The 18490-nt window shown below is 43.2% G+C and overlaps 1 protein-coding gene and 1 pseudogene across 1 annotated transcript in view; one reads left to right on the top strand and one right to left on the bottom strand.

The window, feature by feature from the left end:
• The first annotated feature begins 111 nt into the window (after positions 1-111).
• ITFG1 (integrin alpha FG-GAP repeat containing 1) overlaps positions 112-18490 on the top strand; it is an 83426-nt gene continuing 65047 nt past the window's right edge. The window contains exons 1-6 of the mRNA XM_087827172.1: positions 112-319; positions 3102-3174; positions 4516-4661; positions 6025-6082; positions 7261-7335; positions 17559-17653. Of these exons, the coding sequence (XP_087683298.1) occupies positions 112-319; positions 3102-3174; positions 4516-4661; positions 6025-6082; positions 7261-7335; positions 17559-17653 (655 nt within the window). The remainder of the gene's footprint in view (positions 320-3101; positions 3175-4515; positions 4662-6024; positions 6083-7260; positions 7336-17558; positions 17654-18490) is intronic.
• LOC107542481 (large ribosomal subunit protein eL21 pseudogene) lies at positions 8098-8575 on the bottom strand (annotated as a pseudogene).

The following is an 18490-nucleotide window of genomic DNA, read 5'->3' as shown; positions in this document are numbered from 1 at the left end:
CGAGGGCAGCCGGGCGGCTCGGGGCGGCGGGCGCCGCGCGCGGCTGCGGGCCGGCGGCGCGGTGCTTTCCGGCTGCCGTCGAGCGCGGCGCGGGCGGGGCCGAGGGCGGCGATGGCGGCGGCGGGCCGGCTGCCGGGCCGCTGGGCGCTGCTGGCGCCGCTGCTGGGGGCGCTCGCGCTGCTGGGGGTCGCGCCGGCCCCGGCGCGGGCGCTGCACAACGTCACGGCCGAACTCTTCGGGGCCGAGGCCTGGGGCACCCTGGCGGCCTTCGGAGACCTCAACTCCGACAAGCAGACGGACCTCTTCGTGCTGCGGGAAAGTCAGTGCTCGCCCCCCCCCCCCCGCCCTCCCGGGGCCCCCGCACCCCGGGCCCGGAGCGCCGGTCGCCCTGTAGTGCGCGGCCCTGCCTCCCAGCCCTGACCCTCCCCTTCATCTCCAGCGTCCTTGACCGATGGCCGGCCCCTCCTCGTCGCCCCCAGGTCCTGGCCCGGCCGCTCCGGAGGGTGCGCTACCCCCAGAGCCCTGGAAACACCCCAGTTTACCCCAAGGGGCCCGCGGCCCTCAACCCCCCAACCCCCGCGTGGATCCACCTGCCTTCCAGAGCCCTTCCGATTCCCAGAGGCTTTGTCCCCCCAAGACCCCTCCATTCCTTTCTGCTTCTCCCGCTCCTTCCCCGCGAGCGAACTGGGAAAGGCGCATCGTGACCTTTCCTCCGTCCACGTCCACGTCCACGTCTCCCCTCCCCTGCCTCTGTCAGGGCCCGGCTTTCTGGGCAGCCACTGTGCCCCCCAGCGCCCTGCCCTCCACGGCTCCAGGCGCCCGCGCGTTCTGAGGGGCCTCCGATAGCCCCCGGGGAGAGGTCTGAGGGGCCTCAGATAGCCCCCCGGGGAGAAGTCTGAGGGGCCTCAGATAGCCCCTGGGGGAGAGGTCTGAGGGGCCTCCGATAGCCCTCGGGAGGGGTCCGGGGGCCTCCGATAGCCCCTCGGGAGGGGTCCGGGGGCCTCCGATAGCCCCTGGGGAGGGATCCGGGGGCCTCCGATAGCCCCTGGGGAGGGGTCCGAGGGGCCTCCGATAGCCCCTGGGGAGAGGTCTGAGGGGCCTCCGATAGCCCTCGGGAGAGGTCTGAGGGGCCTCCGATAGCCTCTCGGGGAGAGGTCTGAGGGGCCTCCGATAGCCCCTGGGGAGAGGTCTGAGGGGCCTCCGATAGCCCCTGGGGAGGGGTCCGGGGGCCTCCGATAGCCCCTGGGGAGGGGTCCGGGGGCCTCCGATAGCCCTCGGGAGGGGTCCGGGGGCCTCCGATAGCCCCTGGGGAGAGGTCTGAGGGGCCTCCGATAGCCCTCGGGAGGGGTCCGAGGGGCCTCCGATAGCCCCTGGGGAGAGGTCTGAGGGGCCTCCGATAGCCTCTCGGGGAGAGGTCTGAGGGGCCTCCGATAGCCCCTGGGGGAGAGGTCTGAGGGGCCTCCGATAGCCCCTGGGGGAGAGGTCTGAGGGGCCTCCGATAGCCCCTGGGGAGGGGTCCGAGGGGCCTCCGATAGCCCCTGGGGGAGAGGTCTGAGGGGCCTCCGATAGCCCCTCGGGGAGAGGTCTGAGGGCCCTCCGATAGCCCCTGGGGAGGGGTCCGAGGGGCCTCCGATAGCCCCTGGGGAGGGGTCCGGGGCCCTCCGATAGCCCTCGGGAGGGGTCCGGGGCCTCCGATAGCCCCTGGGGAGGGATCCAGGGGCCTCCGATAGCCCCTCGGGGAGGGGTCCGGGGCCCTCCGATAGCCCCTCGGGGAGGGGTCCGGGGCCCTCCGATAGGCCCTCGGGGAGGGGTCCTGGGGCCTCCGATAGCCCCTGGGGAGAGGTCCGAGGGGCCTCCGATAGGCCCTCGGGGAGGGGTCCGGGGCCCTCCGATAGCCCCTCGGGGAGGGGTCCGGGGCCCTCCGATAGGCCCTCGGGGAGGGGTCCGGGGGCCTCCGATAGCCCCTCGGGAGAGGTCTGAGGGGCCTCCGATAGCCCCTGGGGAGGGGTCCGGGGGCCTCCGATAGCCCCTGGGGAGGGGTCCGGGGCCCTCCGATAGCCCTCGGGAGGGGTCCGGGGCCTCCGATAGCCCTCGGGGAGGGGTCCAGGGGCCTCCGATAGCCCTCGGGAGGGGTCCGGGGGCCCCTGAGCTGCCGCCTCGCGCGCACCGGACCCGCCCTCGCTCTGGTCGCTCGTCCTCCACAGCAGTGCTGTCCTTGCCGCCTTGAGGTTCTTGGGAGATCCTCGCTTTAGCCCCTCTACGCAGACATGTCTGTAAATCTCGAAGCTGACAGTGGGCGCTGCAGGGTCTTGGCATCCTTGAGCACCCGCGGAACCGGCGGGAAGGGGGTGACTGCTCCCACGAGCTGGCTGGGCGTCCGGCCCAGGTTTCTTGGGTCCCTTGCAAGGACCCGCAGGGCCTCCTGTGGACCCTGGATATTTCTCTTATCTTCACACGGCTCCATATGTTGCAGAAAGATTGCAGACTCCCAAACCTGTGGCCACTCCGTCCACACTGGATACGGAGACTTCTGACCACGTTCAAGGTGGCTTGCGTTTGATTAAACGATCCTAAGGAGCCTGTTCCGGTGGGTGCTCATCGAGTTCCAACACCGCATCAACCCGGAGCCGCCAGAGGAGGGTCTTGGAGGGCTCCGCTTGTTTTGCCTAAATACCTAACGTGTTATTAGATACCTACAGCAGGAGTTCCCATGTCCTCGGTGTGATGCATCTGATGAGCTCAGCAGCCGTACTAAGGGGCTTTGTTGTTAGGTTTGAGGAAGACAAGGCTTGACATAGAGCCTAAGGCATGTTCTTTAAGCCATCCAGTCGGACTCCTGGCAGAAGCCATTCATTGGCTCAAATTTGTCTTGACCAACTACATTTTCCATGTTCATCCTTCCTTTGAACATTGAATTGGTGATTTACTGCTAGGAATCTCCATTCCATCAGACACGTAGGACTAACCTTGAAAGGGCAGATGAACTGCAGTCAAATAAAAGTTTTCTTGTTGAGAACAGTGCCCAGAAAATTTTTGCAAACACTTGATTGGATGTCTTACCAGAGAACATTATTCTAATATCATACATCCGCTTCTTTTAGGAAATGATTTAATCATCTTTTTGGCAGACCAGAATGCACCCTACTTTAAACCCAAAGTAAAGGTTTCCTTAAAGTAAGTACAAATGTATTTGTTTCTGTAAAAATCATTAGTGTAATAAGGGTTATGCAGTAACTAGTTAGATTGTCTGAATTCAATGTACCTGACTGTAGCGTTACACAGAACCACTAATTATGAGGCATGAGTAGGAAGTAATTTCTTTGGAAAAATATCATGTACCAAAGTTCACAAATAATTTACTTTAAATAAAATTTAGTGGATCCAGGTCTGTTCCTGCAATCACTCATCATTGCCTTGCAGTCTAATATGCTGTCCCTCATCCTGAGTGTACTCTTGGGAGCAGCTCTTTCACAGGCTTAGCAGGTCAGCTGCGTTTTGTGAGATGGCAGATGGGGGAGGGGAGTCCTTTGTACTGGGAAAAAGATCAGTGACCGCTGTTCTCATTTTTTCTTTGTTTATTGACTGGTTGGTGGTGAGTTTTTAAGCTTGATTTTGAAGGAATTCAAATCAAGGTGAATTTTAAATGTTCAAATAATAGCTCTTATTTTTCTTTTGTACGACTAGCGTTGTGTAAAACACAGTGACTGCCATCAGCCATGAGCCAGCATACTTTGGAAACTACTAGAAGCAAGGATTGATTGCTGTCTGGTTCAGGGAGGAAGTGATGAATCAGTGCAGGCAATGCCAAAGGGCAACTTCTACAAAGCTGTGGGGCTTGAGCTTGCCCTTAAGTAAAACTTAGGCGAGGGCTTTCAAGATGGGACACAGCTTTACCAAGAGATGGCTGTAAAAACAGCAGGTTGTGAGTTTGATCCCCAGTCAGGGTGCATACGGGACACAACCAATAGATGTATCTCTCTCACATCAATGTTTCTCTCTCTCTCTCTCCCCCTCCCTCCCTTCCATTCTCAAAAAAAACACAAAACAATGAAAAAAAATATCCTTGGTGAGGATTAACAATAAAATAAATCCAAAATTAAATTTTTTATAAATGATGTATCTTAACTAATAAAATGACAAGGATACTCTCTGCTGTTTTAACAATTGGTTATGAGCCTCCATTTGTAATAAACACCTTCTACACATCTTGGTATCCTTGATGAAAAAAGCTAAGTGAAAGCACTATGTTAGCCAGTTCTTGAACCTAAAGCAAGTTTTTCTTGATGTATTTCACATTGGTCTTGTTTCTTAGCAACCCCGCATTCATCCTGAATTCTTCTGTAGACAAAAGGTCCTGCATACATAAAGGATGATAAGACATTGAGAAGAGAATGAAATTAATCAGTTCTGTGAAATTTCAACTTTTGCATTGAAAGTTTTTGTATGGTACAAATATAGAAGTGTCCCTTTCTATCATTAACTCGACTAGATATTGTAGATGCTTTTTTCTCATAGGAATCACAGTGCACTGATCACAAGTGTAGTGCCAGGTGATTACGATGGAGACTCACAGATGGATGTCCTGCTGACATATCTTCCCAAAAATCATGTCAACGGTGAATTAGGAGCTGTCATCTTCTGGGGACAAAATCAAACATTAGGTGAATTTGTCTTCGGAGTTTTTACTATGTATTATTGGATATGAAAGGAAAAATATGCCTGGTATTTTTATGTAACAAAAATTTTGTTCTGAAGTCAGTTTTTTTAAAATGCAGTTTTTGCCTGGCCAGTGTGGCTCAGCAGTTGAGTGTCAACCCATGAACCAGGAGATCACGGTTTGACTCCTGGTCAGGGCACGTGCCTGGGTTTCCAGCTCAGTAGGGGGCGTGCAGGAGACAGCCGATCAGTGACTCTCATCATTGATGTTTCTCTCTCTCCCTCAACCTTCCCCTCTCTGAAATCAATGTTTTTAAAAGCATATATATATATATATATTTTTTTTTTTTTTTAATGTAGTTCTTGAGTGTCAGTAATTGTGAAAAACTTTTGTTTAGAAGTCCATTTTCTGATTTTTCATTTTCAACTCAGACTTAGTCTGAGGTCAATTCTAGAAAACAAAATTCAGTCTGGCTAGCTTAAGGAAGAGAGAAATTTATTAAAGGGTTTTGGTGGCTGAAGAACATACTCTAGATTGAAATTTCTGGAACAATCCCCAAAGCCTTCTAGGAAGCTACTGCCTCTTCACCATCAGAAAGTGGCCATTTGCACAACACCTGCCAGAATGCCATTGTGCCCACTGTGATTCTCCCCAGCAAACTGGGTGCCCTGCACCTGCCTCTTGAGACTCGTAGTTGACTGATCAGACTCTGAGAAGACATGGCAGGACCACAGCTTCACCACACTCCTGCCTTCCTAAACTCACAGTGTATCTGATGGCAAGGCTTATGTTTAATTGAGAGTCTCAGGTGCAAGGATAGCTGAGAAATGCTGTTCAGGAAAGCACAGCAAGGTGGAGAAGAGTTGAGAGTCGTGTACCACATCCACTCACAACCTTCAAGTCAGACCTGAAAGCCAATTAATTCTACCTAAACAGACAACTTTGATCATGGAGGGGATACAGTTGTGTTTTCTATAACATTTGGGAATCTTAACACTTCAGATTCATTCAGTCAGTAAGGATCTAAAGAAAGTTTGCATGTGTTGTCTCCTCTGCCAGGAAACCTTAGTTGCCAACTGTTCTAGGACTAAATTATATGTAAAGAAGACTCACCTCAGAGGTTTTAGAGTGAAGCCTCGAATGGAAGTTATTCTAATGCTTGTAGTTACTGCAGAGGGAACTCCCCAATGTTTTGCCTTTACAAACTTGATGTCCATTTGAGTTAGATTGTTAGTGTCTCATTAATGGTAATAGTTGGAATTAATTAGAGATGAATCCTGAAAAGAATGAAAAAATATTTTTCCCTAAGGGTAGATATCAAAAGTAATACAAAATGCCTATAATTTATGTATTTGCTTTCTTTACAGATCCTAATAATATGACTATGCTCAATAGGACTTTTCAAGATGAACCTCTAATTATGGAGTAAGTATATGCTTACTTCCCTTTGAGTTAAACTTACAAACAAAATAAAAATTTTCACATAAAAAACTACTTTGCTAAGTAGTATTGACACTAAATCCATTCTCCCTTTAAAGCTGGTAGGGCCCAGGCTTTTGGTTATATGATACTTATTTGCCATGATGGAGGAAAGAAAAGTGGAATTTAGTATTTTGGAAAGTAAAAGAGATTTGTGTTCATTTCTGTTTCAGTAGCTTTGAATGTGTCTGTCACAGATCTGTGTTGATTCCAGCCATGTCATTCATCAGAGAATTAAGAAAACTGTCTTTGGGTAAAACTGTTAGTGCTTAATGGATGGATACCAAGGGTACACGGTTTCCTCCAGTGATTTACATGACTTCTATATGAAGGAGAAACTTGTCCTTTTTTATAGCTCTTCCTAGTGTTATCACTTATTTCCTCAACATAGACTCATACCAGGATAAAGGTAGTACAAACTTCAGGATTTTCTGTAATGAGGTAAAGATCATGGGGGACTAAAGTAGTGTATGACCACAGTCTTATCCTACAGAGTTATTAAAACCACGGTGACAATACCAGTAGGTCAGTGGCCATTAGAAATCTACAAATTCATGGATTGATCTTCTTAAAGGCACTTAAAGCTAGGTTTCTTTCATTGTGCACATGTTTTATGGTTATTGAAATATGCAGTGGCCACTTTGAACTTTTATACCAGCCAGAGATTGCTTTTGTGGATTATTTCTCCTAAGTCCATCTAACTAAACAAGTTGGATCATGATTCTGAAGTAAGTGATGTCTCCTTATCTCAGGGATGGGCTAGATTATGCAGAGGTTACAGACAACCCCAGTTTTAGAATGAAGGTTTATTTCCTGCTCACACTGCACGTCCCTGTGGGTCAGTGAAGGGCTCTGCTCTGCCCTCACTCAGGGAGTCAGGCTGCCAGAGGCCTGGTTGTCTGTGCAGCTGGACTGTCTGAAACACGCGCTCTTCTAGTTGCCACGGCAAGAGGGCTGGAGGGTCCAGTTACAAAAATTAGACACTTTGCCTGGAGGTGACACATCACTTCTGCCGTTTCATTAACTGCGACAGATGCTGTGAGCATTGTAATGTCTACCACACCTCCTGAGGGTCATTTTCCTTCTAAAGTTAGTAAAATAGCTGTTTCATGTTTTCTTTTTAGCTTCAATGGTGATTTAATTCCTGATGTGTTTGGTGTCACACATGAACCCAGCCAGCCACAGATACTATTAGGAGGGTGAGTAAATGATATGATTATAACCATGTAATTAATTGTATGCCTATGTGAACTGATTGCTTTAGCCATTGGGAAAATCCCAGCTCATTGGAAATCCTTCTTCTTAAAGATTTTTAAAAGGGCACTTCGTCTCTATGAGCTTCCCTAGTTGGGACTGGATCTGCAAGTGCAGTCCATGGAGAGCCAGCTTAACCTCTCTGTCCTCCCAGAAGTCAGACACAGGCTCCCCAGGCCTCTGTCGAGATACTGGTCCATTGGATGGTTTTGAATAGGGCCCTGATTCTCCACCTTAGTCATGTTTGCTCCCAGCCCCAGTGATAAGCTTTGTGCCTTTTTCTTTTATTTGTTCAGTGAGCAATCAATGATTGCCTCTAAGTGTAAACTTCCTTCTCTAACTCTGGAAGCTTTTCCGTGTGCACTTTATCCGTGACCACTAGGTGTGCACAGACTCTTACTCCCCAAGCATGCTGTTCTCAGCAGAAACCCCTGGAAAAACCACCTGGAACCTCGCAGTTCTACGATCTTCATTACTGTTCCTCTAGGCTTAAAACAGAGTTGTCCTAACACAAGGATTCATGACAACAAGATACTTTTCATTAGATACCTTCAATTTGGTTATTTTATTTTTTTTATTTTTTTTTATTTTAGGACACAAAGTTTTCTTTAATTATTTTTTGGGGGGAAGGGATACCACACTTCTACCCAATTAAGAGAAACATTTTTATCAGTACAGAGGTCTTTTTTTTTTTTTTTTTTTAACACTTATCGTGCCATGAATTCATAGAGAATGGGTTACAGCAGCTCAGGCTCCTTTCCATTGGTTCTCACAAAGTGTGCTTCCCTGGGTGGAGCAGGCTGACACTTCAGTTGAACCCAGGTACCTTTCTCTTTGGCTTCCTTCTTTTTCTGATCATTTTCCTTCACACATTTCAGGAAGCTATCTCGGCTCTTAGAGTGCTTAATATGCTCTTACGTACATTAATTCTCTTGGCAAGAATCTTGCCCTTGTTTGCTCACAACAATGCCCACTGCATGCTGGGTGACATTGTAGACTTCCAGTTTTGCCATGGGAACATTTGTGGGGCATTCCTTTTTGAACAGTGCCCATTCCCTTGATGTCTGCAATATCACCTTTCTTGTAGATACACATGTGTGTGGCCAAAGGAACAACTCCATGTTTTCTAAAAGGTCTAGAGAAGATATAGTGGTTGCCTCTCCTCTTTCCCTTTGTGTTGGTCATTTTGGCTAATTACTGGCAGATGGCTGTTCTGGCCGAAAGGCTAATTAATTTCTTTTGTATCTGATAAAGCAAAATTTTAGTTCAAGAGTACAGAACACATGTATTTAGTCTTTTGACTTTCCAGCAAGTAGACACGTATCTTTACCAATCCATCTTCCCCAGGTACTTGGAAATCTAATAAGTTTCCTTCTGTGCTTTAGAAAAGTAGTGTATTGTTATGATTAGTTTTTGAAGTGTGATTCACAGGCACACAGATGAGTCAGTTGTCAAAATTTAAGGTATGATGATGAAAAGCTGTCACATTTCCTATCACTTTTTTGAAGGTTTGCTATAAAGCATATGGGTGCTTTGATGCTATTCATAGTGACCTTTGAAAGATTTGTTGTGAATCCTGAATGAGAAGCCTGTTTTTCCCCCAAACTTTGAAAGACACCTGGCATAGAACCCTGTTTTAGACACCATTTGGAGGGAAGTCCTGCTTTGCCTTTGTGGCTAGAAGCCGATGGGGGATGGGGGTGGGAGACGCACAGGCCACTCCTGCCACTGCAAGGCCTTGGGTTGGGACTGCTCAGGAGCCCTCTCTAATATCTTTGTGGACTTTCTACTTAGCCTACAAGAAACCTACTCATAATACCATGTGATAATGTCATAGCTTATTTACTTGTTGTGAATGCTATATTAGATTTTTTTTCTCTGATGATTCTTGAAAAATTGTAGCTTTTAAAACTCATTCTGCCTAAGTACCTGTTCACTTTTGTTTTTATACATTGTACTGTGGTGTACTTCAGCATGCTGGAGCGGTACTCTGTTATTTTATTATATTTCTTATTTAAATTTCAGTTCAGATTAAACAGTAGTAGCTGACCATATTGTAAATAACAAGTTTGTTTCCAAGATTTGTCCTGATCCCAGTTTAAAGAGTGAAAAAACATACATTGGTCAAAACAGAGTGAAGAACTCGGTAACACTCAGGAGGCTTGCAGGACTGGAGACTCTACCTGCTGCTTCGGGCATGGCAAAATTGAAGGCAAAAGAGCCTGTGGGATGGGAAATAGCATGTCCATCTTTGGAGACAACACAGTTGGCTGTGTTTGTTACCAAAAGTAAAGACTGGCAAGGGCATATGCAAGCACAGATCCTTTAACAAATCACGTCCAGATCCTCAGGTTTCAGAGGTGCTCCTACCTACGCGAAAATTGATATGCTGAGAATGTGCCTGTTCTCACTAAAACCATCTTGTTCATGTGAGAATGCCATATTCCTTACCCATCCTACATCTTACTGATGATGCAGTTCCCAAGGAGTAAAAACCCACAGGGTACTGAGCACAGATATGTCAAACTAATAGAATATCCAGTTTTTCTCTTTGTTAACACTTCTCTTAAGGTGAAGCTTGTCTGCAAAAGAGGTATTTAGTCCACACTGAGAGATTCTGACTTCACATATGCTGGAGTGGGTTGTGGGAGTGATGACACTTTTTGTTCAATAACTTTGCCTCTTCCATCCCCTGACTATTGTAAAAAATCTGTTATTGTTGAGAGGCCCTGGGAAAACAAAGAGCATCCATAAGAAACACAAAATTCCACAAAGCAGACCTTGGAGCTGTCCTAGTACTCTCTCCCCAGGACACGCCATTGTCAGGGAGGAAGGTTCTGTTCGTGCCAGTGTCATTTTAGATGATGATAATTGTTCTGAATGGGACTGGAATATTCTCTGGAACTACCAGACCCGTGGATAAAAGTTTTGCTTAATTTCTTTGACAATTTCATATGGATTTTTCTATAATGTAGCTAAAACCTATTTTGTCAAATCATATCAAAAAAATTCCATTTAAAGCCAAGCACCTTATTATGTCTTATGAAGTATTTACTCTTCTCCTATTACTAGGAAATAAGTTTACATGCCAGCTCCTGAGCCAAAGAATGTCCTGCAGTATATCTCTTTCCCACATACTAAAGTCATAAGAAAATTTTGTCATATCTAAGGAAGTAAGAAAGAAATGGTATTATTTCTAATTTTTATACTCTATTTTATCTAATTATGTCAAAAGCCAGACACCAGGGTTCATTGTTCATGCGCGTTTACTGAAGGACCATGTCTTCTGCCACACTCCTTTACCGTGAACCGTCTTAACCGCGTTACATCGCGTTGCCAGACAGCCACCATGGGAAAATGTGGCCCAGAAACAGCGTGTCTGGCGCTCTACCACCTTGTTTTCATAACCTATTTTATAGAAATAGATAAAACCCTTCTATCAATTTCATTATTTTAATATTGACTGCTTTTTTATAGTGTAGTAATCTGTCCTACACTATATATCCTGTCCTTTTCTCAACCTTTTTTTAGAATATTCCTTGAGACACATATTAACACATTTATTTGAATTGAAGAAATGAGGTCAGACTCTTTCACACAGAAATAACTCTCATTTGGGTGATTTGACAGTGACGCCTGACTTTGCAGCCAACATTTTCTCTAAACTGAACCAGCACCTACGTCAGCAGCTCTACGTTTCTCTTTTTGCCTTTATTATGGAAAATTTTAAATATACACAGAGGTGGAGAGAATATAACGATGGATTTGTGTATAATGCACCAGTCACCTAGCTGTTGTTACCACCTCCTGAGCAGTCTTATTTCACTCACACCTTTTTCCTCATTTCTCACTTCTAGCCCACTCCCCAGACATTTTCATTCTTTGAATATTTCATTATATATCTCTAAAAAATAAGGATTTTAAATATATATAATCACAACATGTCATACCTAAAAAATTAAGAATAATTTCTTAATATCATGTTCCCAGGGAGATTTTAATAGAATGCAGGAACAAGATGTCTTAGCACTTATATCTGTAAAGGTGAAGGGTGGGGACAGACTCTATGCTGCATCCTATCTCATTCTAGCAATACCACATGGACAAATAAACTAATACATTTATAAACGCATTTCCAATAAAATTTTACCTTTGGTTTAATAACTGATCAAACTATATAATGTGTGTTCTTAGCATTTGTGCACTAGTAGTTAAAATAACCTCAAAGAGATTTTTTTTAAACACTTGGATAAATAAACAAAACCACTTAAATACCTATTTTAATTTCCATACTAATGTGTAGACCTACATTTCTTTAGAGACGTATGATAGAGAGACACTAAAAAGACCATAGATATGGAAACATTTTACATCATGATGAAGTTCTATAAGAAAGTGGGATAGAGGGACAGCTTCAAGGCTAAAGGGAAAGGCATGCACTTGAAGAGGTGTGTGTGTATGGGTGGCGGTGTCCGGTAACAGCTCAGCATGGTAATGATACTCCCCTGGACGCATCTTTAAGAGTAATTGTTTTATTTTAAAATCTCAACAATTCTAATCGATTTGGAGATTACCTATTTTGTAGCTATTTTAAGCTGATGAAAGTATTTAGGTTACATTCTTAGAAATGAATTTAAAAGTGTTTAGGGGCATATAGATTTTCAAAATTCTTTCAGAGCCTGTCTGAGCAGAAATGTGTGAAGACCACTGAACTAAAGAACAAGGCATTGGGAAACCATATGGAATTTCCTCAAAAAATTAAAAATGGAAGTACTATTTGACCCAGTGATCCCACTCTAGGAATATATCCTAAGAAGCCCAAGACACCAATCAGAAAGAATATATGCACCCCTATGTTCATAGCAGCACAGTTTACAATAGCTAAGATCTGGAAACAGCCCAAGTGCCCATCAGTAGATGAGTGGATAAAAAAGCTGTGGGACATTACACCATGGAATACTACACAGCTGTAAAGAAGAAGGATCTCGTACCCTTTGGAACAGCATGGAGGGACCTGGAGAATATTGTGCTAAGCGAAATAGGCCAGTCAGAGAAAGACAAGTACCACATGATCTCACTTATATGTGGAATCTAATGAATGAAATAAACTGACCAACAAAATAGGACCAGAAGTGTAACTACGTGGAAGAGACAGACAGACAGATCTCAGAGGGGAGTGGGGTTGGGGGACTGGATGAAATTAACCAAAGAACATACGTGCATACATGGCCCACGGACGTAGTCAGTAATGTGGTGAAGGCCTGGGGGGGCAGCTAAGGCAGGAGAAAATGGAGGACATCTGTAATAGTGTTAACAATAAAAATAAAGTTTCTGTTAAGTTAAAAAAAAGAGAAAAAGAACAAGGCAGGTTGGAGAAGCCTCCTAGACCCATCATTACACTAGGCCCATGGTTAAGCTAGGCTCATCGCTACGGTAGGCCCATGGCTACGCTAGCCCATCACTAGGCTAGGCCCAGCGTTACGCTAGGCCCAGCGTTACACTAGGCCTGTCTCCTAGCCACAGCTTCACTATGACAATCAACATAGGCTGGTCATTGAAAAGTGGGTGGCTTAGCAGTCATTTCAAAGAGCAGGTGCCACGGGCAACCAAGAGCTACAGTTGACATTAATCACATTTAAATTGATTCTTTGATAAAGGCTGTTCTTTGAGATTAAGAGCGATGATGCCCACAAATTAGTATACCTTGACATAATTATGTTTCCCGTGGGGGGAAAAGCTAATAATTGGAATTTTCTAAGAGGTCAAGAAATGTCAGTGAATGCACTCAACATGGCCCAGAACGGCCCACTCTTTCATCTCTGCTGTTTCTTCCATTGTAATCAGAATAGTTTGTACCTGTGACCTTGGCCTTCAAATGGAGTTGAGCACGTATGAGAAGATTATAGTTTATATGAGCATAGTTGCTTGCAAAATATGGTGTCTGCTTCTCATTATTGAAAAACTGATGTGTACAAAGAGCAACATTAAAGGTAGAAGGAAAAATGAATTTTATTTTGAACTCTAAAATTTTAAACAATTTAATTCCAATAGACAACTGTAAATATATATTCAATTTTCAACCATCTTAAAATGCACACCTTTGGTACACATCAGAATGGTAAAGAAGCCCTGTGCATAAAGTATAAGAATCAGCTAACTGCCTTTAAGGGGTGTTCGTGTAAGATAGTAGAGTACAGGCAACAAGTATAAATATTTAAATAATGTGATGAACTTCAGTATTGATTTGAAATGCTCAAGAAAGCAAAATTACAATTAACATTTTGTTAGGAGTTGGAAACTCAAGTGTCTGCAGGCCCCAGAAGGAAGTCACAGAGAGGGAAGCCATCGGGGTGATTGGGACTTAGCTGCCTGCAGGACTCACCAGTAGGTTGCCAGACCTTCTGATGTTTCCAGAGAAGCTGAAAATCCAGATTTTTATGTGAAATCTGACTTTTTACTTGAGTTTTACCAATGAATTCAAAACTTTTAAAACAACAACAGGTCAAATAAAACACATGCTTCTGCTGAATTTGGCCCATCATCTCTTTATGGCTTTGGCTTTATCACTGTTCTAGATTCTTCTTTTGAAATGCACATTTTTGTCAAATAGTTTTTAGTACAAATATCACCAGTTATTTGAGGTTTTTCCAAAATTTGAGTTATAACTTATTTTAAAGCAAACATGTAAAAAATTCTATAGGGAATGTGATCAATAACTGCACTAGTAGTAATTAAACATAGCCCCCTGATTAACCTCATTAAGCTGAACTTTGTGAAAGCCTGTGTTTAACTCACTGTTGGCCCTATAATTACAAACTTATTAACACCAGAAAGCTCTTTTGAAATGACTTTGGGTTAACTTGTCATAGAATCTCTCACCTGAGTCTGATTATTTTGTTAGCAATTAAAAATACATGAGTGCTTAGAATTTAAAGAACCGATGAATGCATGGCCTATCTTAAAAAGAAGTGAACCAGCCATTATTAAATTGAACTTAATTGAAATTATTTTAAGCATTTCTAATATCCTGTAGTCAGAAAGAACATAGCATGAATGCTTGGCATTGAATTTACCTTACAACAAATGCTAAATACAGTTCTCAATTCACTTTAATATTCATCATAACCTTATAAACAGTAAAATTAGGTTGTACGGATACTGCTTGGTTTTGTTTTTCCTACTGTGTTTAGGTTACGGATGAGGCCCACTATGTGCTAGAGTGTAGGAGGAGGTTACTTGGAAGAAGCTCTGTGTAGCACACAGACCCTTTGTGTAGAGGAAACTTGTCCTGACAAATGCTCGTTCTTTCCCAGATTCCACCTGCCAAGCACAAATTAGTGAATTGTTTCTCTCCACTTTGGAAACACGTCAAAACTAAATTCACAAATCTTGTTTGCTACACAGTCAGTTGGATACTGTGTGGACAATTAAGTTGGACTTAATTAGCCTTAAGCTGCTCTTTGGAGATGACATGTATCTACTTCCATAAGGGACTGGAACATAGTACCATGAAAAAAACAGAAAATTCTAACCAGAAGTAGACTAGGGGGTGCTACTTAGGACTCTGACTCTGCAGCCAGTGTCTCATGGCCAGGTCCTGGTTAAGCATTACAGATACAAATGTCTGTGAGTCAGGGTGTCTAGAGGAGCTTACTCTCAGAGACAGCTCCTCAGGTGACTTCGGCACAAACTGAAGTGCCATTGTTAGCAGAGAGAAGTGTTGCAGGAAAACAGTGAGAGAAGAGCAAAGACCTTTTGGAGAAAGCTAATTGAGTGGGGCCTTGATAAGTGGGCATGCCTGCAGCTGAGGAGTTGGGGGTGATTTTATTTCAGCTTGCTCACCCTTTAGTTCTTTGGGGTATACACCTAAGTGGAAGTGCAGGGTCATGTGGCAACTCTTGGTTTAACTCCTGAGGAACTGCCGAGCTGTTTTCCCAGGTGCTGCACCATTTTTTATTCCCACCAGTGAGTAAGCGAGTTTGCACCCTCTCCAACACTTGTTATCTCCTAGCTTATGATTATTACCACCCTAGTGGTTTGAAGTAGTCTCATTGTGGTTTTGATGTACATTTCCTCAGTGACTAATGATGTTAAGCATCCTTTGTTGTGCTTCGTAGCCATTTGTATATCTTCTTAGGAGAAATGTCTAGTCCTTGGCTATCTTCAAATTAGGTTGGTTGTCTTTTGATGTTGAGCTGTAAAAGTTCTTTATGTAGCCTGGATACAGACCCTTGTGAGAGATAAGATTTACAAATATTTTTTCCCATTCTGCAGAGCTTTCTTTTCACTTTCTTGATACTTTCTTATGATACACAAAAATTTTTAATTTTGATGAATCCAGTTCATCTATTTTTTCTTTTATTGCTTGTCATTTTGGTGTCATACCTAAGAATCCATTTCCAAATCTAAGGTCATCAAGATTTATCACTTTTCTTCTAAGAGTTTTATACCTTTAGTTCTTGGATCCATTTTGAGTTTTGTTATATGATATGAGGTAGTGTCTAAATCAGGGGTGGGGCCCTAGCAGGTTTGGCTCAGTGGTTAGAGCATCAGCCTGTGGACTGAAGGGCCCTGGGTCAATTCGGCCAAGGGCATGTACGTCAGTTGCAGGCTCGATCCCTGGCCCTGGTTGGGGTTTGTGCAGGAGGCAGCCAATCGATGTGTCTCTCTCACATTGATGTTTCTCTCTCTCTCCCTTCTACTCTCTCTGAAAAGCAATGAAAAAAATATCCTCGGGTGAAGATTAAAAAAAAAAAAAAATCGTATGGGGAACCTTTTTTCTGCCAAGGGCCATTTGGAGATAACATCATTCGCAGGCCGTACAAAGTTATCAACTTAAAAATTAGTTACGAATAAAGCCCCTAGGTTTACTGAATTTTGAGTCCTGCCTGAAGTTGCCTTGGCAGGGCCAGACCAAATGGTTCCCCACCCCTCGTCTAAATTCATTCTTCTGCATGGCTCAAATTTTTGGAATTAATATTCATAGAAGAAAACCATTCTCTACAGTATAGAAAAAAACAATCATTTTTTCTTGTACTTAAAAAAAGATATATAAATATAAAAGCTAAAACTGTAAAACTCTTAGAAGAAAGCATAGCAGTAAGTCTTCATGACCTGGGATTTGGAAATGAATTCTCATGTATGACACCGAAAGAACAAGCACCAAAAGAAAGAACAGGCACTGGGAAGTCATACACTGGGGTAAAGATCTAGTACTCAGTCTATAAAGAACTCTGACAACTCAGAAATAAAGCAGTTGATAACCCAATTTAGAAACAGGCAAAGAATTTGAGTAGACATTTCTCCAAAGAAGATATATAAATGGCCAATAAGCACATGAAAACATGTTCAACATCATTAGCCATTAGGAAAATACAAAGCAAAACCATGAGATTCTGACCTACCCTCTAAGATATAATAAAAGAAATAGGCAGAAATAAGTATTGACAAAGAAATGGAGATATTGGAACCCTCCTACATTGCTAGTGAGAATGTGAGGTGGTGAAGCCACTTTGGAAAACAGATTGACAGTTGCTCAGAAAATTGAACATGCCGCTACCGCGTGACCCAGCAATCCTACTCCTAGGTGTACACCCAAAGGAATTATGTCCACCTAAATACTTGTGCCTGAATATTTATAGCAGATTTATTTGTAATAGCCAAGAATGGAAACAAGCCAAATGTTGATCAGCAGATGAATGGATAAACAAAAAGTATACAATGGAACCTTACGCAACAATGAAAGGGACTGAAGCACTGATACACTGTAGCAAGGGTGAACCGAAAACATTATGCTAAGTGATGTGATTCTAAGTGATATGATCCCATTGATATAAAATGCCCAGAGAAGGGAAATCCATAGTGACAGAAAGCAGATTAGTGGTTTCCAGGGGTTGGAGGGAAGGGAAAAGGAAAATGGGGTGTGACTGATGGATACAGGGTTTCTTTTTGAAATGAGGATGATGTTTTGGAATTAGATAGTGTAATGGTTGCATACTGTGAACATAACTAAAAACCACTAAATTGTGCATTCTAAAAGAGTGAATTTTAGGGTATGCGAAAGCTCAATAAAAATAAAATTTTAAAATATCTGCATGCACAGATTTTTTTATGTTTTAAAACAATGTTCATTTGATGTTTGCCTTAAGAAAATCTTTTTTTCCCCCAGGAATTTATCATGGCACCCTGCATTGACCACCAAAAGTAAAATGCGAATTCCGCATTCTCACGCATTTATTGATCTGACTGAAGATTTCACAGCAGGTGAGCTGCACGTAAATGTAAACCATTTTTTTGAATGGCCAAAGCATTCTGAGACTTTCTTTACTATGTTCTAGTAAATATTTTCTTTTGAATTGAATGTTAAAACTAAAATGTTTTAAGATTATGCAGAAGTCAATGATACTGTATACATAGAAAAATATGGGATATATGTCTTTAGTTACTGTTTTTGTTGTTTGTGGACCACATTAAAATTTGAATTTGCCACTTAACAAGAATTCATGGTAATTTAGACAGATGTTTCTTTCCCTTTCCACTTAAAAATTATTGACTAATAAATACTATAAATTTAATAATAGTAAAAATATTTAGCCTATGTATTAAAAAATTTCAAAGGCTTTTAAAACATTTTATTATGGAAAATTTTAAACAAAAGTAGACAAAGTAGAATGGTATACGCATTTAGTCATCACTTGGCTTCAACAATTGTCAGTATATGGCCGATCTATTCAACCACCCACAAGTCCCTCCCGCCCCAGATCATTTCAAGAAAATCCCAACCATCCTATCATTTCATTTGTAAACTTTCAATCTGTATCTGTAAATGATAAGGACTTTTTATCAACCACAAAATCATTTTTAAACCTAAAAAATTCAACAGTAATTTCTTAATATCATCAAATATTTATATACTACTCACAATGCCCCAATTATCTCCTAAATGTTTTATCAAATCAGAAGCTAAACAAGCTGCATCCACTCAGAGGAAAAGTATTATCTGTGTTGTAGAACTTCATAGACTGACTTTTTGCTGATCTGCCACCATGGTGCTAACAGGTGACCCTGTCCCCTACTTTCCTCTAAAGCAGCAATTAGTTG

This window comes from Miniopterus natalensis, chromosome 18, assembly GCF_054644295.1.
Source record: "Miniopterus natalensis isolate mMinNat1 chromosome 18, mMinNat1.hap1, whole genome shotgun sequence".
In the NCBI taxonomy this organism is placed as follows: Eukaryota; Metazoa; Chordata; class Mammalia; order Chiroptera; family Miniopteridae; genus Miniopterus; species Miniopterus natalensis.
The sequence above is the reverse complement of the archived record's forward strand: the minus strand, read 5'-3'. Positions and strand labels throughout refer to the sequence as shown.